We start from the raw sequence: 27,565 nt of genomic DNA on the forward strand, positions 1-27,565 counted from the left end.
AAGTAATCGCTCTTAATTTCGAGAATGATACAAAACCCACAAAATACGTCAAAAGAGTAAACGCAGAGTTACACTGGTCTCTAAATTGTGAAATATCAGTTTAGGTGCACAGAACATTACTTAACATCTTACAATTCTTCCATACAAAAGCATCGATTATTATACAATTAGTTGTAAAACTATGTGACTAGTATTTACACACTGCAGCTATAATTTTTTAAGATACTCGACCTTGGCAGATGTCATTACTATGTAAAATCTGTCAATTAGTAATTTCGAATTGACAAAACGTAAAGAGTATGTTTACTATTCAGCGATACTGCATACACTTCAGATTGAATGCCGGCTATTAAATACCAGTACCAATTGCATGTATAAATACTGAAGGCGCTGTTTCGGAACGACGCTAATAGTAGATTAATCTATTAATAAATTTGAGGTGGACAGTTGCTGTTCCGTTACTATAATAACTTTGTGGAGCTGCAGAATTTATAAGCAAAAATCAGTTATAAAAAATCAGTTTCAAAAGATTTTTCAGAAGACATTCCCAAATTATAAATCTGAGCCATTCTTATTACAATAAAACGAAGAGACGTATAACAGATTCACATTCGTGAATTATCAATAACATAGATCAGTATTGTGTGTCCAACATGAAACTGAAATCACTTTCACACATCTGTAACTTCTCTTCGTGTAGACACAAATACGAAACAGCTATATAATAACACAGACAAATAGGCTTATACCAGCGAATATAAATAGAGCTCTTAAGACATAACACATTTAACAAACGTTACAAACAGTACTGGACGAGTTAACTTTCTGTTAAACATCTGAAAGGCATTAAGAAAAACCCATTAACGAAAGTTAAGAATGTCTTGCTTGAATTAAATTTATTGTCGTATTCTTCAGTGTACGCAGAAGATGGAATCTAAAATTTGTTATGAAGATTTTCTTTCAAATCTTCATTATTCATCGTTTTGTAACAAACAACTATATTCTAGGACAAGCAGTCACTAAGTAAAGAATGATTAAATCAGCGTATAAATAAAAAAAAATACAAATTTTCAGAAGAGAGGAAAAAAACCCAATTTTAATTCAATTTCTTGAATTGTGAGGAAGCTATTGCAAAATGAGCATTATTTAAGTTGTGACAGTGTTCTTCTAGTGATGCGATATGCTAACTTACTTCCAGTCCAAATCTTTATAATGCATTTCATAATAAACCGAAATTTCTGCTTATCTAATTCAGACGAACTCATCAGATTACCACCATTACGCAAAACCGGGGTAACTCAGTCAGTATGGTGTCTGAATACATGCTAGACGACGCGGGTTTGATCGCCAACAGGGGCAAAATATTGAGAAAGGCAAAGGATTTCTCTTGTCCAGTGAGTACAAAAGGCTCCTTCCACTAGAGTAAAGGACGACTGGGGTGTGACGCTGACCTCTGACTCCCATCCAGTGCAGAGGTCAAGAATGAGTAGAAAGTTTTTCTTCTTCTCTCTCCCCAAGCGCCATCATGGCGTGCAGCGGGAAAGCTTTACTTTTACCACTATTACACACATAAGCCGCATAACAATAAACCGGGTCTTCAAACCTAAGAGCATTAATCTTTAACCTCTGTAATTCACGGTTCTCTAGGACTGATAGTTTCATACGGGAGTGTAAAACAGATTTTATACACGCAGGAAACAGTCATTCCGGTTCAGGTAGTTACCAGCACGAACAAACAGAGACGGCCCTTCTGTAATACACACGAAACTCGTTTGATTAAACTCATGTAATTAGTAGAATTATTCACAGAAGCGTCAGGTTCAACTTGCACTCAGTTACTCGCCGACCGACCCACTGACTCAACAAAACCTGTGTGAATATCTGCAACATGTACGTCATAATCAGTTGCACTGGACGGACGATGATTTGGACCAGTGGGAAGGTATGAAGGCTACGTGAATCTGTCCATCGCGCGCAAACACACATAAATATATACATAAGCACACAGGTCCTGAGTCCTTACATGCTATCTAGCTAATATTTAAAAGTAATATTTTTATATATCTGTATAAATAAATTATTTATAGTAGCTTATGTCGGATCGTTATTTTTCTTAACCATGATTATTTTTGTAATATACAATATAAAGTGAAAATTTAGGAAAGGAAATGAATTTCGTCTTTAAAAAATAATTCTTTCGAAAATAATCCGCCATTTGCATACAACGCAAACAACACCGACATAGTGACTTTAAAGAGACCTCAGTTTTAATCAATAACTCTGAGACCAATCATGTGCCGGGACAGAAATGGCCTTAACTTATAACCGAGGGCATGATAACGTGTTGTTTAATCAAGGTTATCACACACCTCTAGTGGCGGCGACAGTTGAATATTGATCAGTGGTAGAATGATCATCATTAACAGGGGAGAATCATAATCATCACGAAATTCGTTTGACGAACCCCAGCCTAAGCGGAAACCCAGAGTCTAACTACTTGAGGTCTCTGTTTAAACGTTACTTTTAATTATGTTCTGTTTAATGGACTCACGAATGGTAATAAACGTTATACATTATAATACAGCTCGAATCGACCGAACTGTGTGTACTCATGTTATTAAGGAAGCACCAGAGCGTGTCTCCTCACATTTTGTACCAGATCTATTTTATAATGTTTCCAAAAGGGGCAACGTTACAGAATTACACACTACAGCTGACAATAAACAAAGTTTTATAGCCCTGAATACACTTCCACGAAACTGAGTGGGCAGGGGGGCAGAGTTCACTATACGTAAGTACAAAATTTTTAACTTTCTATACTTTTAAAACTTTACTTCATATCCCGTAAAACATCCGAATACACAAAACGCGTTCAAAGGGAGTGACATAATGATAACAGGCAAATCTACACGCAACATCAGACATGCTTAAGTACACACATGGGCAAAACAACTTCCTGTGTGGGTTACGTCATATTTATAGGAAATTATACTAGTCATTCAAACCGCATCCGCCTAAGGACTCGACTTAATGACTTAAACTGCTATCCAAAACTCTATTCCACTATTAAAGCATTCGCTTGTAGGGACTGAGAAAAACCACGACATGTCTCAGTCAGCCTGACCCACGAAGTCTGGCAGTGCTCTCAAAAAGGAAAATTTGGTCTAAAAGTGACAGAATCCGTTATCATGTTTATTTTGTTCAAAGGATCAAAACGGGAACGTGACCACTGTTAATAAAGAGTACTACTCTTAGAGATGTACCAACTAGGTTCGAAGTATTAGACTTCATAGGCCCAGTGCCTGTTCTTAAGCAATCACAACACAATGCAGGAGTATGGGGGAGTAGAGGAAAATATCCACATATTCTTAACCTCAGCACTAGATGGTGGTTAGCTGCAGAGCCCTCATCCAGTCATTATACCCAGCAGGGGTCTACATAAGACACTGACTGTGTTTGCATAGTAACGCATAAGGATGACAAAAGCTTGTCAGAAAAGTGTCTCTACTAGGATTAATCATCCACCTCACACATTTCACGTGTAGTTATAATTTATTCAACTTTACAAGGCACATTAAAATTCATATCATACACTAAGCAGTTATTAGGGTCTCTTATCTGATGGTTATATTTCATTCGGGGACAGACAGCCTACATCCTATTAATTAACACCTGCATACAAAACAGCTCTGGTTCTGAATTTTCGAATATAATTTTCAAACAAATTCCCTCTGTTGATCTCGGAAGAGTTTCAAAAGGATCCTATCAAATTTACGCCAACACTGTGTGCCTGAAAAAGGTTACGCGACCATCTGAGCGCAGAATGTGACTCGCTTTGAGCGGTTCCTCGCGCCCAACACCGATCCTAGACAGGCGAATTAGTTCATGGTGGCTTCATGAGACCCAATGACCGACTGAGGCCTTTCGCATTTCCTTTATATAAACCTCTAATAATTAACTTCACATTTAGTCCTGAAGATAGATACAGAATGTCTCTTCGAAACGGTATACAACCAGAAGATTACGTAAACAGAGAAACAAGCCAAAAGACCACAATCTATAAAGACTCCATTTTGTGTTTATTTTAACAACCCTCCCAGATAAGGGGATTGTAACATAACACGGTATTTCTGTGTTGGCGATGCTAAATATTCGGAAACGATTAACACATCTGGACCAGACAAACAACTATCAACGGATCAAGGAAGGACTAACTCCTCAGAATTATATATGGCAATGAACCTTCGGGTTCCTTAAAAGACGTTGAATATTTTCATTCGCTTCGCGACTGTCAGTTTCTCAAACAGGACTCTGTTCCTTGGGGTTAGTTCACGTGACGTTACTACGTCGATACGAGCATGGCATTCGTTATTTGAACTGCGTACTTCAAGTTCGTTCAGCATCATTATGAATTCTTATAGGTTCACTTCAATCACAAGGAACAGAATGTATTGTGTGAGCAGCATTCTAAATGGTGTAGACCATTCGCCAATAAATCATAAAGGGGGGAAAAATAACAAAATAAAACGAGAGCAATTCATGGAGAATTGTAAGAAAAAATATGGCCGGTCAGACCCTTCCAAAGCTAAAATACGTAAGAGGCTTAAAGGAGACGTTATATTACAATAATGTGATAGATAGAAGCCGATAAGTTAGTCAGATTATAATATTTTATAACTATTTTATAGTGATGATGCAATGTGTGTAAAACTAAATCCATTACATGTAATGATTACATTCTGTCAAGCCCAATACATTCTTGACGGCAACAGGCATATAATCTGAACTGTTTTCCTACTCCTGCCTGACAGCTACACATCAATTTGCCTGCAAATCGAAAGAGACGACTGAATCATATTGATGATCAGGGGTGGAAAACCTTTCCTAAGCATGCCACAATATATCAGTTCTTTCAAAGGGACGCAGCACTTCGCTAAACGTGCTATAAGTTCTGTTTTATAGACGATGTAACGTGTAGGATTTGAGGTTTTCACGGCAGCGAGTCTGGTAGAAGTCGACGTTTCAGTGGTCCTTGCTACCTCCATTAAATTGTCAAGTGGTCACGTTTTTTGAGTAAAATTTTGTGTACATCTCTGGTCTCCCCAATGTCCCACTCAGAAAATTCTCTTTAGTTCTTGTGAGATTTGAGGTAAATACGGCCCTGAAGATAGAGACAGTATATTTCTCCGAAACGTTGGCATGAACGTACGGCGCCATCTTCAATCACCGTAATAATATTAGGCGAGAAGTAAAAATAATTAATCTTCTTTTTAATATACAAAATTAATTATTATATACCCGCTAAACAAAATGGCATTTTATTTATAGAAGAGTCTTTTAGATGCTACATAAGGCTGATATTTAAGAATGTCGGGATTACAGCGCTGATTATTAGGTCGGTAATGGATATTTGGGGCAGACTGAAACGAGATAAAACAACTCGTTTCTTAATACCTGCAACGGAATGAACCATAAAATATTATACGACAGGATGAAAATGAGACCCCTGATCTAATGGAAAAAAGAGGCTCTTATCTTTGGAAAGGAGGCTGTAACATGACCTCAATTAAAATAGGAAAGTGCTATAATAAAACCTTCCTTGCGTACAAGATTTAGTCTTCGGTGGTAGAATATGAAGAATGGATCTTAAAGTCAGGCCTATAATTAGTATCAAGTTACCCGGTTTCTGGACTTTGTCCATAGTCTAATATTCCGAATAGAACACAACGATTTACAAACTGGATTAGTTTACGCCCTCAGAGGAAAAAGTCGTAAGAACCTGTCCATTTGGGTCCGTTAGAAAGAAATGACTTCAGTCATTGGGCAATTACAGTCAATCATCTAAAGCTTGGTCTAAATCACTAAGATTACTTACGAAATCTGATGTTAACATGGCGATTATATGTTGAACTAACATCGACATTACACTCGAGCTTTAATGAAGGAATGTAATAAAAAGCTTGTGACAAAACTATAAAAATACTCATCTAATCGACTAGCAGATTCTCGAAATGAGACGAGTTCCATGAAGACGGATATAAAACAGCAAAAGCAAAGATTTTCTGGCCACACGCACCATATTTTTTCGATGGAATATCTTATTTATTATTTACAGCTTTTTGTCAGTTATTATACATTTCCAATTAAATGCTTTGATAAAAGGGCTAGTCATCATAACATCACTTCTGTACTTACGCGTTCACATCAAGTCAAATTATATTTTACAGTCTGTGATGCTTAGCAAAATAACACACTACTGAATTAGTAATGGGACCATCAATCATTTTGGTGTACCAACGAAATAACGCGACAGACGTTAATAAGCAGCCATCAAAAGTTTCAAAATTACCTTTTATCTTCGCGTAGCGGAGCCCTTCAGAAACTAATGGTTGCTTAGCTAGTTAAGAAATTTTCCCTCGTTTTACAGAACCCGAAGGTTCAACATGTCTACAAAAGCGTTTATCACTGAAATTAGAGGCTTCAGGTTTAAAAATAAAAATTGAGTACCTTGCTTCAATTTTTGAAAGCACACCGCTGTGTAACCGGTTAGTGAATAATCGTGGGGGGCCTCGAATTTTAACTGTTCCGGCTATTGTTTTTTTACGACTTTCTTGGCTCGTAAAAAGTTCCCACTTAATTCCTCTTAATACCCAGACGCCTTCCTACTGTAGCTTCTCACCACACAGCGCAAAGCACTTTCAAACACTAACCGGTGTTCACCACAAGGACCTTAAACTGGTCGTCAACTACGTCCCAACCTATCAAAATATAAGCCAACTTATACAGACACGACCACACGCAACCTGATCCCAAATCACTCTCGCTATGTTATGAAGCTGACCAAAATTTAATAGCGTATTTAAAAAAAGGTAACATACATTTGGACAAATATTTGTGCCATTGGCTGGATCGTTTGAAAGACCAATTTGTGATTTTGGTCGCTACAGAAAATCGGGACGCTGCACGATAAGACAACTGCAATCCGACGCACAGCGTCACGACGACACAACTGCACAAGTGAGCTCTCCAGTAATTTATTATTGGACAACATGTTTCAAAATATACGTGTTTAACTCATACCAAGATCAACTGGAAATGGATACTAAAATATATGCCTTGCGATATTCCAAAGAAATATAATTCTTGTTCGTCTGCAAAGCAAACACAGTACAATAACCTTTTATTTAACGAGCAAAAGTTACCTACTCCGTATCGTATATGCTATTTTATAGGTTGGAGCTAAAACCCACTTGTCCTTACGCCACGCTGTTTATGTTTCACGTCATTGTCTTTAAAAGAACACCGGGGCTGCGCCCCCTCGCCACTCATACAAGCGCCAGGGGGGCCTTCCATGTTTCGACTACAGCTCTGGATGTGAGTAGGTTATTACCCACCTTTTCACACGAGAGAGGAAACATCCAGATTCTGAAACGCGCTATTTTCAGAATACCACAGAACGGAGAACGTAATTAATACAACAAAAACGGCAGTTAATTTCTTAAGCCCAAATAAATGGATACATCCGACCATGATTCCTCACTATGTTTCAGTAAAGAAAATAATGAATTAAGATATACTGCCTTTTTATCTTCAAAACGTATAAATGAACACTTCAAGATCTAAGCCTTCAATGCATTACACTTTATGAGTGCAAGGTGGACAGCAGAAGGCAAAGTTACTTAAGTTCTTGCTACTCAGCTACTTGTCTCTGAATTTCTTTACCTGCTTCGAAACTTGTTCCGCTCCGTTAGGTAGATAATGTTTCTGCACCAAATTTGGGGCCAACAGCTGCCTGTAACATAACATAAAGCAAACAAATTACACAAAGAAAACCTCATGCTCCTGTTTTAAAATTCTTTAAGTACATTTCCACACATCTGTATACTTTAAGAATATTACAGCTGCTATACGAAGATCTAAACTTTTAATTTGAAAACGTTGAAAACATTCCAGACTCTAAATATACATTAATTTTAATTTTATTATAATTTCGAAAACTCTAGTATTCTCAGCGTGTTACGAATCAAACAGCTGTATGAAAGTTGTAAATTTGAGGGTAAATTAATTTGGACATATCTTGATTTTATACGCCTCAAATACTGTTTTCTCTCTGAGAATATTATCTTTCGCAAACCACACAATAGGTATTAGTCATATGGTTTGTCTCTCACTAGCATTAGCTTGAACATAATTAGTAACTTTGAACACGTAGAAAAAGTTTCCATCGATAATCAAGACGAAGCAGCAGCACACATACATAATGTCATTAGTACTTCTGGACGGCACGTTGGAATATTCTTCTTTTAGTCGACACAGGGCACATTAACAACAGAATTAAATGATGTCCAGACTAGAACTTCAGCTGCTAAATATTAACTTTAGGATACCCGTGTGATGTGTGTCCACTTTGGAAGTCACACAGCTTGTTCATTGCGTATTCACTGCTAGGTTTAGTCATTTACTATGGACCTCTATTAATTTCGGATTCCACTCACATGGCAGTAACGGGTGTTGTATGCGGTTATCATGGGAAAAAAAGTGGGAACTGGCAGGCAGAGGGTTACCAGGGAAGGGTCCAATGAAAGACGTTATAGTTCACCAAGTTGACAGGAATACGAAAATGTGCCGACAGACAACTCCATAGTACAGACTCCTTAGTGACAAGTTGACAATCGCTCAACTAGCCAATAAATCCCCAAACTTTTATGGAATCCCAATGTCCATCGTCGCGCCATCAAAATCCCGCCACCTGTCAATGTCTTCAGTCAGATAAACAGATTTCATACCCCCCACCCCCAAGCTATTTTTAAGACGCAGTGTAATGTCAGTTTTCTACGACTAGGTCTTTCGAGATGCCTCTTACCTTCACGCTTTCCAATAAAAAAATTGTACAAATTTCTCATTCCCACCCCCTCCATGCGTGTTATATTCCCCACTCATCTCATTCTTCTTGATTTCACAGCAAGACATCGGAAACAAAACGTAAAAATTAAATCGATATCAGAGGTTGTTGAACTTCTCATGTCACAGAAATTAATTAAGCAGAACTTTCCGCCATACTTCACTGATGACAAATCAAAAGGTTTTGTGTGGATATATTCTAATAAAGCCAGGTTTAGCTGGTGGTATGTTATTTTAAAACTAAACAAATATTTTAAATTGCTGAATATAAATTTAGAAAACTGTCAAGGAAATGAAATCTCTTTGCGGTAACCGTTCTTGCAGAAGATACACAGTGCACAATGCGTTTATGTAAACCCCGCTGTTAAATTAACTTCCTTGCTGCAGACAGAGGTCTGAGTAACATGCCGGCTGGTCGGATTGTCTCACACCTGAAGGCCTGTGAGAGATGTTCCGAAGCTGAAAATCATAAACGTGGTCTATGACCCATTTACATAATTATTTATATGTCGTATATGCAACGTTAAAGTCTGGAACATGGCATGCTACATATACCAGTACAAGCCTGTCTTAAGAGATGTTATGAAATGTTGACAGGCTTCCATGTAAGCAAATTCGTTAACATTTTAGGAATCTCACTGTGATTGGTATGCTTTCATTGCAGAACTAGGCTACCAATAACAAAACAGGTTTATGAATATAAAGCTCGATCTCTAAATTTATTTATTACATAGAGACGCATTTATAGGATAGCAATTATTATAAATACTAATACTGAAAAAGATTAAAAACGACTGTTGTGAGAAGTGTGAAAAGAAGTAACAAAAGTCAGTTCTAATGAAATCCAAATACGTGCTTAGAAATTTAAAAAAATATATATGTTGGCTCACAAAATGTCATGAAACGGGAATAGGAAAGTCATTACTAAACTTTCTTTTAGCTGTCATTTTTATATTTTTAAAAGCTGCTGGAAAACTTATCCATTTTCCTGTAATACAAGTACGGGCTGAAACGTAAAGCAGAATTTAGTTTCCAGTCATAAGTGACTCTCAGCAAATGGATGTATATGGATCGAGGGCACAACAGAAACAGGCCTGATTAAGGATAGAAATTTTATTAAATTGGGGAACAAATCACAGATAATAATTTGCGAATAATGGAAGAAAGGAAACAATAATGCACTTGACAACAAATAATGACAGCTACGTGAAATAACAAAGAAACATAATTCTTTATTGGGGAAAACTTCTGCCAAGTACTTAAAGCCAATTGTTTCTCTCAGATTCTTCAAACCATGTGAGGTTAGGAGGATTGTGTTTTCATACTTTTTTAACAAATTACTTCAACAATAGATGCGAAAACGGGTATAAAAGAATAACTGATATTTTTCCAAACTATGAAATAAAGAATGCAATCTGAAGGAAATGTGTTAAAAGCAGAGAACACTGAAGTCGTTCTGCATGGTCACTTTATTTCATTTACTAAAGAGCAGTCCGACTGTACCACACGTTTCAAAACTGAATCCAAGCAAAATGCTCAGCGTAGGCCACAGAGCAGAAAAGGCTTAAGCGGACCTACGTGAGGATGATGCTAGATCACGTCATGTATATTAATGTCCATTGTCCAAGTTGCCTCTCCAATATTCTAGTACGTCTTCACCATTGTGTACTCAATCCTTGCCCTACCCTTCGAAACTCCAGTAATTACACGGGTAGCAGTGCATCGGCACTGGTAGATTACAAGGTGTTGAATTGACCGGTCCGACCTACATGACCTCCGCGTCACCAAGAATGGCGAACAAGATGGCAGGATTAGCAAATCACAGTAGCAGCCAGAAAACGGGTGTTCCAGAATATCATCACTCATGTCACTAAGATTATGAACACTTTACAGAGAGTAATTACTGTGGAGTGGCTGTCACCCACGATTTGAATTCAAATCGTATCGGGATTACATTTCGGCTGGGAAACTGTGTACACTGACTGAGTTCTTCCGTGGTTTCTTTCACCAACTGCAGGAAAAAATATCGGAAAAGTGCTTTAGATTATGGCACTAACTCTTTCTTCCACATCTAATTCATTATATCATATTTTGTTTCCAAGTTAGTAACTGCGTCGTAAAACAAATCAAAGCAATGACTATGGGTCATGAAGTTAGTTATATCACAATGTTCACAACCAAGAATATGACAGATTTTCCATTCCCTTGTTACTTCACCTCTATTAGATCAATACATTCTTCTCTGCTCCTTATTCTACCTGTTGTGTTCTGTATCCTTCTCTCAGTTAGAGACCCACTAAGATGCAATAGGCAAGGGCAATTATAGAGCATTCACAAGTACACTTTAATTAATATAAACAAAATATAAATATACATTTCGACAGTCATATCAATCCAAACATTTATTTCGATCAAATATGATGACATGCAATAAAACTCGCATTATTAATTACTGGACACAGGGACTTAACTTTGTTCATTAAAACTGAACATCAGCCCTTTAAATCAAAATGGTGCCTATATATACCACACGCCTTAACGTTCACTAACCCTGCACTTAACCTACAAAGTATATTTATAGGTTTAACATGATTCTAAGAGTAAACAGTGATTATTACCGCAAACAACATTAAGCAATCGTATCTTTTAATGGACACGCGTTGTTTTTATTTGAAGTAGGAAGTGAATTGTTAAATATAATTTAGATCAACTTCCAGCTTCGAGGTGCCAAGATAATATTCAGCCCGATAATCACGCTTTAATCATATAAACACATATGAAACGTAACTAGTTAAATTTTATGAGCACTCACACTTGTGACTCAGTTATTTAATTTTCCACTTAATGTCTCGACGTCAGATCCCAAAAATATATAAAATAACATTTATATTCTAACCTAGTCTATGGTAGAAAGTTTCTGTGGTATGAATTTGAACTGTAATAAAATAGATAGCCTATTTGTGAGCGAAACCAAAGCGTTATTCAAGATCTGAAAAGGGAAAAGATTATTTACAAAATTTCCTGCTATATATCCTATATTCTGAACTCCGGTTATTATTTGGAGCAGCAGCGAACTGATTCCCTCTAATAATTTCCGGAAACGAAAAAAGAAGATATTACAGAACATCTATATTTTTCTAACCAATTTTCCAGACCATCTAAAATCAAATATTGACATTTATGAAAAAACGCTCTGACTGCCACAGGGAATAACTGAATGCGTGTTTGTCCCTTTCATTTGGCTACCAAAATCAGGTCAGTAACCAGGTTCTGGCTTATTCATATCCAGGCACATCCCGAATTATTTTGTTTCGATGATTTATGACACCCAGAATGAATACAAATTGTACCAAATCACGCACAAGTCACGTTGCAGGACATCCTGAATGAAATGACCCCATCATTTCCGTCGCCTAACTTAGATCATCGTAAAATTAAAATTCTCTTGCCAATAACACAGGGGATTTAACATAAATTTGGCAGATAGTGTTGAAGAATTATATCACGAGAGAGCTGCGGCGAAAATGATACTGGGACAAATAATAGAAATCAATAGTGTGGATCCTGAACCTCTTTCAGAATGGGCTAGACAGCTTAAAAGCGAAGCTGCTAATCACAACAAGAAAAAATTAATATTCCAAAACCGCGGGAAGTTATTTTATGTAACGGGACCATACAGAATTGTTAACTTTTTGTTTTATCTATCAGACTAATATGCTTTTTATCAAAAAACGGTTTGAAATATAACCACATTCTTCATGTAATATGACAAAGTGACATTCTGTGCATATTTCATTTTTCGCATAGAAGCAATACAGGTTAGATACCTTATTCATGAACCCTCACTACAGACATGTAATCATCATTATTTTTATTCTCGTTTCCAGTTATAACAAACGTCGTTCAGTAAAGCTTTGGGAAGTCACCCCTATGATACCCTCATGTCAGTGCGTATCACAACAACATGAACCTCCCCTATGAGGGTGGCAGCTACGTTTATAGAAGAACACTTTTCCCCTCCACCCGGCCCCTTCCTCCAGGTCTTGATTTATTGACCCTTATGTGTGTTAGCTTGGCTATAATAATAAAAGCAGATTGTTACGTCACAGAATCAGAAGAGAGAGAGAGAGAGGGACGGCTGAGAAAGTTTTTGCTCGCCAGCACAACCCTTAACAGATTCCATCATGACCGCCCTTCCACCTTTTACAAAACCACATCAGCACTTGTAAGACCTAAAGCATTAATTATAAATGACGTTAATAAGGGTATCAGCAGTCCACAATACGTGACAATGTAAAAACAGCAAACTCGAAAACCAAGTAACTTATTTGCAACAATACAATGAACCATTCCTTGACATAAATCAACGAATGAACTTAACAATCATTATTTCTGCTGTTACTTGTTCTCAATAAACTGCTTTCAACTTAAAGAAACAAGTAGCATTACAAATATTATTACATTATAATGATGAAAATGAGGCAGGACTTTGTTATTAATTTATTAGAGGTATAAGGAATAAAACCTTCGTTCTTTCAATAATAATTAACCCTTTGGTGCTGAATTTGCCTTAATAATGTTTTAACATTAAGTCCGTAGCTCAAAGGAACCACGACCCATAACCTTTTACAAAAATAAATCCGCTGATGTTGTTCAAAGGAAGAATTTCTCAGCTCCTTCAGTCCAATTCGAGGACGAAATATGTCTGTCTTCTGGGTTCTAACGCCGTGTAGTTTGGTAGAAGTTTACCGACGTTTCAGAGACCCTTGCTGCTTCCATCATCAGGGATATCGCCCTGATGATAACACGTCAACCGAAGACGGAGTTCAAGCAACTTTCGACATGTCATGTATATCAATTTATAGTACCTTAGACAATCGATAATGTACTTATGTTAATTTTTATTAATTTATTGCTTTAATGAGTTGAGTTATATATACAGAAGACTGTGTCGGACAAAGATACTGTAGTACATAAAATTAATTGGCTTATAATGAATCAGCCATCGTCTGAAATATTTAGAGAATCATCCGGTAAGGACTAAAGTACAGTTCTTCAATGACAACTAATGGGTGTCAAGCAAGAACGCTATATTTTATACCGATGAGGAGATAATAAACAATTATCTCATGAAAGAAACAAAATAAATAGATTCTATCTGAATTTAAAGCTCCAAGAACAAGAGTCATAATTTAGGGCCCAGTTAAATTCTAAACTCCATATCAGATACTAGAAATAATTTTGAACTCTACCCAGTAACGCTGCATTTTTGTTCCTCCCAAAATCGTGTGCATTTTATCGCCTGCACACAAGTGGTAATCAATTTTACTTCCAACAGCAAGTGAAGAACATCGCATGGGGGGAGGAAACACTGAACAAGAAAAGACTAGAGCCACTTTTTTTAACTTCAGCTCTATTCTGTGGCTTTGGCATTGTTAAACAAGGCTGATCCTTGAGGATTAAAAAGAACTCAGCAGGGTGAGAAATGTTTTAAGGAGTGAGGGGTGTGTGAGATGGGGTAGGGGATAGGAAGGAAGCTGTGTTATTGATGGGCCCGTAGGTGCTATGGAACCTTCAATCATCTCTTGTACACAAGCCTGATAATAAATCGTGTGAAAGGAATGGGTTGAGGTGAGGGGTATGGTGAGGAAAGTTTCCTCTTGTTTTCGTCTTTCCCCCCCTCCAGTAACCCTTCTTATTTTTGAATCTTTTTATTATCGCTGCCCATCTCTTTTAAGAGTCTTCAGTGTCAAGTTAGATACGAAGGCCTCTACGCTTCGTTTAAAGATAAAATTTTAATATTCATCTAAAATTTTGTATTACACAATTCTTATTTTTAAAAGTTTATAGCAAGTATAAGGTTTGGGTATTGTAATGTGACAAAATAACAGAATGTATAATCTTTTGTCTGGAAAGTTGGCTCAACGCTCATTACTTAATGTTTGTGTAAAAAATGGGAGAAACAAAATGGCGAAGTCATTGGAAGGGAAGAGGTGGCGTGGACAGAAAAGAAAGAGGCTAGCTCCAAAACACGGACATGCGTTATTTGTGATTTTCCTTACCTCATTGGCTTTAATAAACATTTGCTGCAGATACAAACCACAACACAGACACGTACTTACCCGCACAGTAAATAATGACTTTAGCTGTATTTATATAAACATCAAGGAATGTTTTGAATAAAAGTGATTAATTCTTTCTACGTTTGATTACTAGCTGTATATTTTTTGGGCATTTCTTGGAAATTCTGTGAGCTCAGTTTCGACAGGAGGTTATAATTAAACGTTACGCAACACAATTAAACACAGCAAAAAACTTTCAGTGTTAACACTAACACAAAATCTCCTCAAAATAAGTCCAATAATTCTGAAGTTTATCAATGCCAACGGACACTAAGTTCATTGTCTGCTAACAGTTTGCAATGAACCCACATATTTTATGGAGCGGTATAGGATGAATATTTTAGGCGTGTGTTTTCAAGTACAGCGAACTATGCTACATATTTAATTTAGTATTGAATAGAAATCTCATTTTCTACAACCCTATAAAAATATGAATTATAACACAATATGACCATTACTCTAGGTTCTTCTTTTATTTTATTTAGAATCAATCAGGTACCTACAATATGAAATGTAATATGACTCTGTATAAAGAAGAGGACAATTCTTTTCTATTAACAGCCTACCAAGAGCGCTTTCCATGCTTTTCGTCCCCCCCCCCCCCCCCCCCCCCCGCCAATACCCTTATCCACATTCCACTTTATCTCCAATATAATAGACAGGCTTTTTGTCTTCCTATATGCATCACACTTTGGTGACACTGAGCCACAGTGATAATATTTTAGCAGATGGGGTGAAGGGGCTTGTACGGAATAATGGAGGATAAAGGGTAGGTACCATAGCGAAGACGCAACCAGGCATGCACAAAGCCTGATAGAAAAAAAAAAAGAGTTCTTCAAAAAAGTGTAAATTTCCATGTCTTGGATGCTAGGAGGTGATGGTTAACTCATATGTCTGCTGTAAGAACATCTGAAGACTCATTCAGATCGACACTACGGAACACATTACATAAAACATGAAGCTCCTGTTTGCGTACGGCGCGATACTGCGGTCGTTTGGAGTACGTTCAGGCTGTTACGTTATACGGAGGTTAGTTGATTGTTTTCTTTGTCCGATATTTTCCAAAAGAACCATTTGACCTCTGTCTTCAATAAACAGTGTTGCGACCACGTCTTTCGAGAAGAAAACAACTGAATGGTCTTTTTATCTTCATATATAGTAATCCAATGAATATAATAAAGGAAAGTGTTCTTGTAAGAGTTCGTGTGGCGAACAGCAAAATGCTACACTGAACGTCGTGAACTGAAACTGAATTACGCATTTACAAACTGTGTGTGAGGTATAAGAGTACGTCTAAAAGCGAAGAAACGGTAAGAAATGAAAAAAAAGAAATCAAATATAAAATTAGAAGGTAGTTACTGTACAGAAACTCGCGTACATAGCAATTTTAATTAACTCCGCTGCAGCTTATACACATTTAAAATAACGGTTATGCAACTGAAATGTCTGTAACACCAACACATGTGTGGAATAACAGAAGAAATTCAAGAAATACAACAGACAGATTTGTCGATGTCACTCTTCTGGGTTGTAGCGCTTTTATTCGGGAGGTCACGGGTTTACATCTCCTGTCGGAGGTCGGCTGTTGTGAGTGAGGTTATCGCCAGAAGAGTGCCTTCAATTATTTCGCGACCGCTTCCTTCGATATCCTAATAGTAAATAATGAACTAGAGTTCATTATTTACTAATCATTCCATCATTCGACGTTACGTAGTCTGATCTAATAGCAGAATCCTTAAATAACCACAAATAAATATATTAAATGCCATGGAGTGTCTTTAGATTGATAGTCACTTAAAAATCATGTCGTTGGTTCGGTTAGGTTAGTAAGTTGGACGGATAATTGAATTGAGAGCCAGCATGCTGAAGAAGACACATTAAGCAGTGAGATAAACAAGTTCTAGATAGAGAAATATGGATATATGGGCGTATATGTGTGAGTGACATTTTGTTTGTGTTCAAGTATGGACGAGATTAGGTAATATAAAATATAAAAGAAGTTATAAATGGTTTATTCATTCTTGGGAAGAAAAATGTGGAGATATATTGCTTATGATCCACACGCTGTACTAGGTTACGTTAAATTAGGTTATTTTTCTCTTGAGGTGTAAGATTTCTTGTGAAAATTAATTAATCTAACCAAATGAAAAGTAAAATACATAACTAACTTAACCTTAGCTAAGACATGAAATACCTAGCGAATAAGACATTACTCTGTTGTTCACAAATGGTTACTTAATTGAATAATTTGACATTCTATGAAGTAACTAGTCAGGAGTAAAATATTCTTGAAATTACATGTTTTAACTAAAACGTTCAGTTAATGTACGAAATAAAGAAATTACGTATTTTAACGGAAACATATACAAGGAAGGCCCCATGAGCAAGTCCACATTCTGAAGCTGTGATTGACATTCAAACGATGGGTTTCTGTCTGCAATTGTAGATTTACATCTGCAGTAAACGAATTTAAAGGCCAATGAAGTATTGGAAATCGCAAGAAATCAGTGTATATGCCGAAATAGTAGACATATATATAGACAATACAGAGAGACGTTACTCTAAATTCAGCTACAAAATTAAATTACATTGAAACGAATCGCTTGCACACACAATGTTTCAGGTGTAAGCTTGATCCAGTGTGTACGTTTATAAGGTTACAGAATAGGATACAGATTCACCCATTCCCTAAAAAAACAAAAACAAAACAATTTTTTACCTTTCCCTCGCATTTCCACGTTTGTGAAAAGAATAAATATAAAGCTACAAGTTATGAAGAGCAACCCGATATAAATAAACTGCAGTAAGTTATATCACACGTGTATGAGATTTATACTATATTTCAGCAGAATTTTAAAGTTGTATTATGAAGAGACGCATTAACCATAATAAGTCAAAGACATCATGCCACAAGAAAGTACGCAATGCGAAATAAATAATAGTTTAATACCAACATAACCTTCACAGTGCATAACGATTTTTACTAACGAGGTTCACAAAACCGAACCACGGTATTTCCTATCTTGTATTTAGGTATATTTCAGTTTTGGTTTCACTTGTTTAATATGCTCATAGTCACGAACAAGCAGTGGAATTAAATCGATTTTAATCCCAAGCTCCACCTTTACTAAACTGAACTGCTACTAAAGAGCTTCCTTCATACATATTTATTAGTATGAAAGACTAATCTAGTATAAAGTTCTGGATTCACAAATTGGAATGTTTATATTCCCGAGGTATATGAACTTCTATAAGTGGAATACATCTCCGTGTCAGTTTGTCTACACTAAAGACGTGATTATGCCGAACAGGGCATTCATAAAACAGTCAACGGTTACCAACTACACTAAGAAATCCATTATCACAAAAATTACGTAACAAACTCCATAAGCAAAGAATCTTTTTGAAACGCTGAGAGTCGTTCAGTTGGACAATAATTCCCGTCTTTTACGGAACCAGAATGTTCATTGCCGTGTTCTCAAGAGCCCGCCATGGTCTCTTTCATGACCCAGGTAAATCCAGTTCTCACCCTCACATCCTGTTCTTAACATTCATTTTAATATTATCCTGCTCACTACATCCCGGTTTCCTGAGAAGTACCTTCTTTTATTTCAAACGCAATCAACATCTTCCCATGCGTGCTACATACCACATACCACATCCACCTCATCCTTCTTAATGTTATAACTCTAGAATTATTTAGTAAAGAATGAAAATTATCATCTGTATCATTCATGCTTTCCATCTACATAATTTGTTTACAAAGCTTAATAATTTTTGAACATCCACGGCGACATGTTCCAAAATTAAATCTTTAAAACCCGGTGGTAACTATATGTACCACTTGCTTTAACAATCAGCTACTGTGTGTTTTGTATTTACGGGTCTTGTTCGATTATCACTGTACATGATGTATCGTTTAAATTGTGACAGATTAAAATACGAATTATAATTGTAATTTTAGATACAATTCGTATTAAGATATTAATAGTAATTAGACTCTCCGAGCGACTATTCGCTTATCAAATAATACAAACACACATAACAGAATGGCAGTTTCTTTTCAACGTTTGCGCAGGTGAATCAAGAGGAACGATACAAATTGAACGGCTTTTTTTGTAAACATTGATATTTAAACTACGAAAGAGAGAAGTTTAACTTCCCTAAATTTTGCTAGAAGGCTTGAGAACTTTACGAGAGGCAATATGAAATTACTAAAAACTTTACCGTATCTCCAAATATAAGTGTAAATGCATTTCCCTAATTGGGACTTCCTAAGATATTTTCTACACAGAGACATTTTTCAGAAGTTGTTGTGGAAGCTGAGTAGCCAGTCAGCCGTGAAACAGAAGACCGAGGAGGACTGTCATGTTAAGTGATCATCTGTACTAAAAGAAGAAACAGTCGATGTCTTTGGGGTGGGCGAAATGGGGTGGGGCCCTTATCAATCAGTGTCAGGTCGTTAAAGAACTCAAGAGGCTCCATGAGGCAATGTGAATTGGACGAAATGAGAGAATATGAATGACAATGTGAAGTGAGCCCGGTACATAAGCGGTTTTACCAATATTACAGAAGATGTAATTAAAGATAATGGAAGTTTATTTTCTTGTTCTGGTGACCTATATTTGGCATGTAATTTGTTTGGTTAGTGGCGTCTTGGTATGTTCTGAAGTGGCTGGTGACTTCTTTATCTGAAGATAGTTGCTGTGAAATACGTGAAAGTGAAGTCAAACCATACACATATTTTATCCATGAAAAACAGGATTAGCTTCTTACAATGTTAATTTTCTTTTATTATAGTTAGGATTGGATTCAGCTGGAACACCACTGGTGGGCTCGTGTGAAAAATGTAGTACATATTCGGATACCATAAAAAGACGAAAAACATTTCACCAAATAAGCTTTCAATTTTTCAAACAGGACTTTGCTCCATAAAGTTATTGAGTTAATTATAATTAGAAATAATATTGAATATGCAAGGATACATTAAAAATACAGGAAGTTTATTATCCATAACTCTTCTGTAGTCAAAATTTCACATTAATCATTTGGTGCTGAGTAAAAATGAATAAGTCACCAGAAATTCTGTTTGACGTCTTCACCGTTCTCAGACAGCATCAAAAATCTGAGTGACACACAAAATTCAGATTTACGAATCACAGTCAGGGTAGATAATGCATGTTCAAGTTTTATGAATATTAAGTTGATTCATAATGAACATCAACATCAAACCTCAAGGATGTCTTATTACATTGTTCTGACCTCAGGTTTCAACTTTCGTCTTTGTGTGGTCTACCTCTTCCTCTACCTAAAATAGTTCAAGCACGTCTAATATCAGTAATTTGAGAGCTGTTACTTGCGACGGACAGACAAACATGAAGGCATTACAATATTAATAGGAGAACTATGAATTTATGTAATCCAAACACATACAGAAGGCAATACAGGCAAAAACTACGTTGTCTACTTACGTATTAAGTTCAAGGTCAAGGCGGAACTTGTGGTTAAAGGCCTTAATGAGCAGGGAGGTCCGATGGAAGTGCTTCCCCGTCTGCAAACACAAACACCAGAAATTGAGACCATCATCACACAACACAGTTAACTTTCAAAACAGCCAATCCTCCCTTTATCTCTTCCTTCCTATTTTCCGCGGTTTCGTTAGCAGCAACAAACTTCGAAATTCTTAAAATGTGTTTGTAAATTCATTCAACTAATACAAAGCTTCTACATCTATTATGCTCCATCTGACGGAAATATTCAATGGGTATATTCAATTCAGTTTCTCGAAGTATGCTTTACGTTAATCGATATGTTTCATTCACATGATCGAGGGTGTAACATTATGCAGAGTTCATTTCACCCTTCACCATCACTAAAAATCTACTCCTTTCGGTACCTTTCAGACTAAGCTTGTGAAAATCTGACCTCGCCAATTTAGATCTGCATTATATTGTTCCTAATTCATACTTATGTTAAAAGACGACGAAATGATAAATGACATTACATTCGTAATCCTTTCTGTTCCTACCTTGGGCATAAGAAATTCTCTTCTGAATATTATAATGGAAGACCATGACAATATTTGCACAGCCCGCAGCACTGGGTTTCGCAATAAGACAGCAAATGTTTCCTGTAACAAGATAAACTACGTTCTGCCAAACGCAGCCTAACAAGATGGAAAACTTGTATTCCAATCGAGTTCACAAATTTCTATGCTAATTTGTATTCGTTATGGTCTTGTTCGTTTCTTGCAAACAAAAGTTACTTTTCCATCTTATCCATCTAATGTCAGAAATGAACTTCAAAATTCGTGACGTAGCATATTCGTCCATTGCTGACGAGCCTGATTAGGATGAGATAGATACACAATTTCATATGCACTTACTTAAATGAACGCAACAAAGAAGTGTTTAAAGTGTCAGTTGTAAATCGTAAGGAGATTTTGATTTGATTGCATTATACATATACATTGCACATAATGAGCCAATTTATAGAAATTCGATTAAATTTTTGATTAAAGGAATGTAGGCGGATTCACCAATGGAATAAATACAGAGATAAATTCTGCTCAAGGACGTAGCTTTATGTATGTTACTTAAAATCTGTGTGCAATAAGGCGAAATATGAGACGTTTCTTTAGACGCGCGCACATACATACATAAGTGTCCTCATCTTTGTTCAAGGCAAGAAAGAGGAGTACGTTGAATTTGTTTTAGTATTCCGTATTTGTCCCTGTTCGCTTTATATCTTATTTCTTCTGGAAATTTTATTTGTCCTGCTACTTCGATTGTCTTGAGCAACGTCCGAGCGCTGTAGACCAATGAACGACTGACCTTCTGCGTATGTGGGACCAGAGCTGTCGATTGTCACCTTCCACAAATGACTGAAAAGAACTTTACTTGTGTCGTCAAAAGAAATAAACTTTATTATATTAAAGCAGAGTGATGTGAAGAATGACGGATTCAAAGCAATTTCAGCAACTTCATTTAAGTTTCGGCTACACTGAACAGTTTTCTTTAAACCTTTGCCAACAACGAAATTTTCGGTCCACTTCTTCGAAGAACGTAACACTGAGATAGTTGCAAGTGCGTCCTATAAAACAGGAGAGGCTAATAAAAAAAAAGCGCGTACTTTTGCGTTGCGTGCTTTCTTCAGCGACCGACAACAGTTGAAGTCGTCACGGCGATGAAAATGTGGATGCTGGTCTCCTTTGTAACGTCGTGTGAACTTGTAGGTATATAACGACTAGAAATAATATACTGCCTCCATCTTCAGGGATGAAACATTGGTATATTCACAAATCCTAACTCACTGTATGAGCCATATTTCATAGACATAACGTTTTAGAAGAACACCCTATTCCAGTCTTCAGGTGACTGGTTGTCATAACACAGACAGATATTTTAATAATTTTTATTGTAAGATAACATATCGGATCGAACCCGTGGCATTTTAAATACCAGACCAGTACGCTAAAATTTTCTCCCGCGTACATTCAAATTCATCCATTTTGGGTCCAAATACTTCTCTCAGCACCCTATTCTCCACCACCATTAATCTACTGTCTTTCACTAATGTAAAAAAACCAAGTTTCACACGCACATAAAACAATTTTAAGAACATCATTCCAAGAGTCTTTGAGAAGAAAACAGATTGACTGATCGATTGATTGATTATCAGTGTAATCCAGAATAAATCCTATTATTCCGATCAACCGCCTAACATTGATTTATCCGATTAGTCTATTTAATAGATTAACCGGTTGGAATATTAGAGGCAGGCAATGTTTACACTGCAGAGAAATGCGTTATGTGCATGAACCGTAATGATGGGATTGCAAGGGATAAAGATGTAATGGTCACTCAGCTTCGAAACAACCTCCAGCAGTATTCCAGCTTAGTCCGCTGGAACCTACCATGTTTAACGTCGCACTAATTACAAAACAAGGTACAGGCGCATCACATAGCAGTGGCAACGTTTAACCAAACGATGTTCAAAGACTCGAAATGAAGAGAAAACATTTGCATGACCCCATCGTATAAAAATGGCGGCGGTTCACAGACCGAAGCCACAGATCCTGACAACTTCACCACAAGCAGAAAACCGCGGTATGATCACATAATTAAAGACCAAAAGCTGTTCTGGAACAGAAGAAACGAAACGTAAACATTTCTTTAAGACAGATATGTACTAATCTGTCAATACAAACAATCCTTTTTGGCCACATCGCTTTGGTGATGGAGGCAGCAAGGACCCCTGAAACGTCGGTAAATTTCTACCAGACTACAAGACGCTGCAGCCCAGAAGACAGCCTTCTTCACTGCGTTTCCCTTCAAATTGTTACTATAGACGCAAATGAAGTTAGGTACCTGTCAGTTATTTTTGGGGGAAAATAAAGTGTGTTTGCTAGCATACTTCTTGCGGTTATCAAAAAAATCATGTGGTTTTTCAAGTGACCGATTCAATTAAGTATTGCTGTTTTAGAATCAGTTTTGAGTCGTAGCAGGCCAGATCGTAATCCACAAGACGGTAACTGACTGTCTTATTGGATGTCACATGGCCCAACGTTTTGTTATTTCTGCAGACACCACACGACGTTTCTACAAGTTTTGCTTCTGAAATATGCTTTTATAATTATTACTTTAACCATTTCTTCGACATATAAAATCCAAAGATCAAGAGACACAATTCGTCTTTAACTCCCGCTATTTAAGTATGAAAATGAAGCAGATTACAAAGCAAACAGAACAGAAATGTTCCCTTCACTCCTCATTCCTTGCCACTTGGATTCACAATTAATCCAGAGTGTAACGATTTCCCTACACGCCGTCATCCACTTTATTCCAAATAACAGAATCCCTCTGAGTCTAGCGAAGTGAAATAAAAATAATAAAATATTTTATTACTGCCCTGAGATTTCATTACCCAAAGGGAGCAAACAGAGAACACACAAACACGTTGCGTCTACTCGACTTCATTTACGAAACCATTTTTGCCTATCTCGTATCACCAAACAATATCATTTTTTTTTAAAATACCACGCATTACGCGCAAGGCTGGCTCCAGCGTCACAGTACAAACAATATTTTATAATAATATTGCTTACATGTGGATGATACAGTGCGTCATAACGATTTGAGGGTCCTATGATGGCACATCCATCTAGTGGCGATGTTGCGTATGACTAAAACCTATACACTCTCCCCCTGAGCGTGTAGTAGGATAGCTTCACTTTTACTTATGATGGGGCATCAAGGCCCGCGCCTCAAAGGCCGTTAATCGTCGGCTTCTCACCACAGAGGCCCCGGTTTGCAACCAGGGCAGTCCATGTGGGATTTGTTATGGAAAACGCGGCACTGGGACAGGTTTCTCTCCGAGTCCGTCGATTTTCCCCTGTCAATATCACCCCACCTCTGTTCTATATTCACTCATGTATCATCTGGGGGATGGACAAAGCGCCCGCTAGAGGCCGCAGCTCCACAGAGACACAGTCGCGTCCAATTGCACTAATAACAATAATCATGGGCATAACAACACAAATTTTCTCTTTGAAGTAATGTTCTAACCCCTCAGGCCGCCTAATGGTTACACGGGAACTGATACAATATGGCAGACTTAAAGCAACTTGTTTCACACAGCAGATAGGGGACATGATTCAATGCTCATGTTGAGAACTGGATTATTTTCAGTCGAACAATTTAGTAGGTGCCTACTCAGAGATTGTTCAAATTCGTTTATGTGAGCTCTGTATCGATACTTCCATATATTAAAGTAAACATTAACCCGATTAGTCTGTCTCCCTGTTCGCTCCGTGACAATTTGTTTTTTTTAAAGTTATATAGTATCAAACATGTATATTTGTACCAAAAACATAAAGAAAAACTAGAATAAATATAACTGCATGACGAAGAAATTAATAATTTTTACTCTTTACTAACCTATCATAGTGAAAGAAGCAAGAAGGATAAGATTAACTGGGAATGTAGCATGGATTGAACAAATCAGAAATACATGCAGGCTTTTAACCGGCAAACTTGAAGGGAAGACACCACTTGTGAGACATATTTAAGTTAACATTAACATTTATAATTAAATTGGATTCATCTGGCTCAGGGATAAAGACAACTTGACAGGCTGTTGTGGATAATGTAACTGATCTTTAGGTTTCTCAAAACACACAGTTTGTCGGGCCATTTATAATTTGTCTCCACACAAAATGCCACTTAACCTACATTCAACGCTTCGTAACTTATAACCATCAAACCGGGAGCTTTAAATACATCATGCATGACCGCCATGTTGTTAAATATTCTACAAGAAAGTTTACGGAAAAAATAAGGTGGAAATGTTCGTAACATAGTTCATAAACATCCTCGAGTAGTTTCAGAATTACTCACGGTGGAGATATTCAGACTTCAAGACTTGATGGTACCACGCTCCGAAGCTGACGTTCAATAATGTAGGGATTCTCATGAATTTCGAGGCATCGACTTTACCGAAGAATACGTACCCAATCGCTTAATAGTTAGCTAGTGGCTTAACATCAGTAAAAATCACGTTTTCCAGAAAATGCAGACCTATTTTGTATAAAAATGTATGGGACATAAATCAATTACGATAACTAAAACATAGAGCCGATTGGATTAATCTGGCTCAGGATAGAAATCGGTGGCTGTCTCTTGTGAACACTTCCATAAAAGACGACGAATTTATTGACTAGCTCAGTGTACTGTTACCTCTTCAAGGAGGACTCTGTTCCAAGGAGTTAGACCAAATCTGAATGCCAAACTAAGTTTAGCGAACTTTATACTAAAAAAAAAAAAGATCTTTCAACCAGAAAATAATCGTGTATGAACAAGTAACCAGGTAGCTCAACAGATCAAAGGCAACAGACGTGCCATTCCATTAACTGTCAACGTGCCTGAAAGCAATATGTCATCGTCATATACAGTATTTCATTCATGGCGTCCAAATTAATTGGATTTCATTCTGCGGACGAACATCAGGCTCCAAGCGCTGTGCACGGGTTTAATGTGTCAGTAAGAAACGGAACAAATTACTTCGATATAACACTGGAGTAATTTGTTCACATTCCTTGCCACTTATTTTGAAATAACTCTGAAGCAAATAATGATACAACAGAACAGGTTATAAAATTTGTCTTGGCTGTCAATTGGAAAGCAAAAGAAATTTTAATCTACAAAAATAAATGACAAAGATTCAATTGTGTAAGAGTAACAATTGAACTTACACCGCTTAATAAATATTAGGAAAAGACAATTTTAAATTCTACAGTGTTTTAGCAGTGCGATCTATCTTATATGGCAGTGGATGCTAGACTTAATTAAACAACAGCAGAAGACAGATTCTTCTGAAACGAGATTAATAAACTCAGTGGCAGGTTACAGAATATTTGATACAAAATAAAAAATTATATTAGATAAGAACTAAATATATTCAATCCAGGATAGAAAGTAAAAAAAATACCAACTGAACTACTTAAAACATATTTTAAGAATGCCAACTGTGGTGTGTTGTTTTGTTGTGTCTCATTGTTTTGTTGTGTCTTATTGTTTTTGTTGCGTCTTATGTTTTTTGTGTCTTATGGTTTTTTGTGTCTCATTGTTCTGTGTCTTATTGTAGGACCACTGCCACAGGGTAAAAACCCATTTGCAGTTAATAATAAATAATAATTAATAATTTAACGAATTCATCGAAAGCTATTTGACTACCATTCTTAAGAAAGACGAGAGTCGACCACTGCAGAGATGGAAGCATCAATTCGATGTTACCGAGGCGACATCACTGTTAAAAACATGTTACATCATAAGAATGCTTCTAATTCCTACACTCTGCTTTGTGAAAACGAGACACTAAAACAAAAGACTGGTCATCCATGGCCTACTACACACATGTACTTACATGCAATGCAGCAAAACACGTTACACTACATTAAAGCGTATTATAATCTTTAATTAAACAGATAACTAATTATTGTAAATTTTATATGATGCACTGTCAAACTCTTCAATAAAAATGTGCTTCTTCAAGTACCACTTTAGATTTCTCGTCATTATTGATGAGAAAGTTCATAGTTACATTAAATATGAATGGCAAAAACCCGAATAGAGTTCCATCACCAATATCATTTGTAATCCTTCTTGAATTTAAATAAAATAAATGCTACCTAAATATGATTACATCATGTAATTGGGATCTTAACTGCGAAAAATGTAAAGTAACGCATCTGAGAAATACGTATGCGCATTTAACTTTCTTTTTCTGTTTAATGATGAGCTAATACGCCTGTTCTAGGGTAAAGGGGTATAAGTTAAACAAAAATTACGACCGAAACATAATGGCTACTTTACAGGCTATGTTTAATAATATTTGTAATTTAGTAAACTTATCAGTTCTGCCTCAATTTCATATGTCCATTGTTTTATAATATGTATATAAACTTTTGGCAAAGTAATAATAAACATAATTAGTTAGAACATTCCAAAAACTATTCTTTCATGTCCTGAAGTTTTAAGACTTAC

General features: G+C 36.7%; 1 protein-coding gene across 4 annotated transcripts in view; it reads right to left on the reverse strand.

Moving 5' to 3' along the window:
• The window catches only part of mmd (disintegrin and metalloproteinase domain-containing protein mind-meld), a 587,218-nt gene that overhangs the window by 80,299 nt on the left and 479,354 nt on the right, over positions 1-27,565 (reverse strand). For all 4 annotated transcript variants that reach the window (XM_087345919.1, XM_087345918.1, XM_087345916.1 and 1 more), the window contains exons 5-6: positions 20,495-20,574; positions 7,723-7,792 (exon numbers count right to left, since the gene is read on the reverse strand). In XM_087345919.1, the coding sequence (XP_087202045.1) occupies positions 7,723-7,792; positions 20,495-20,574 (150 nt within the window). The remainder of the gene's footprint in view (positions 1-7,722; positions 7,793-20,494; positions 20,575-27,565) is intronic.

This window comes from Zootermopsis nevadensis, unplaced genomic scaffold (assembly GCF_977971745.1).
Source record: "Zootermopsis nevadensis isolate Lab colony 2312 unplaced genomic scaffold, Znev_1.0 Znev_ptg000009l, whole genome shotgun sequence".
In the NCBI taxonomy this organism is placed as follows: Eukaryota; Metazoa; Arthropoda; class Insecta; order Blattodea; family Termopsidae; genus Zootermopsis; species Zootermopsis nevadensis.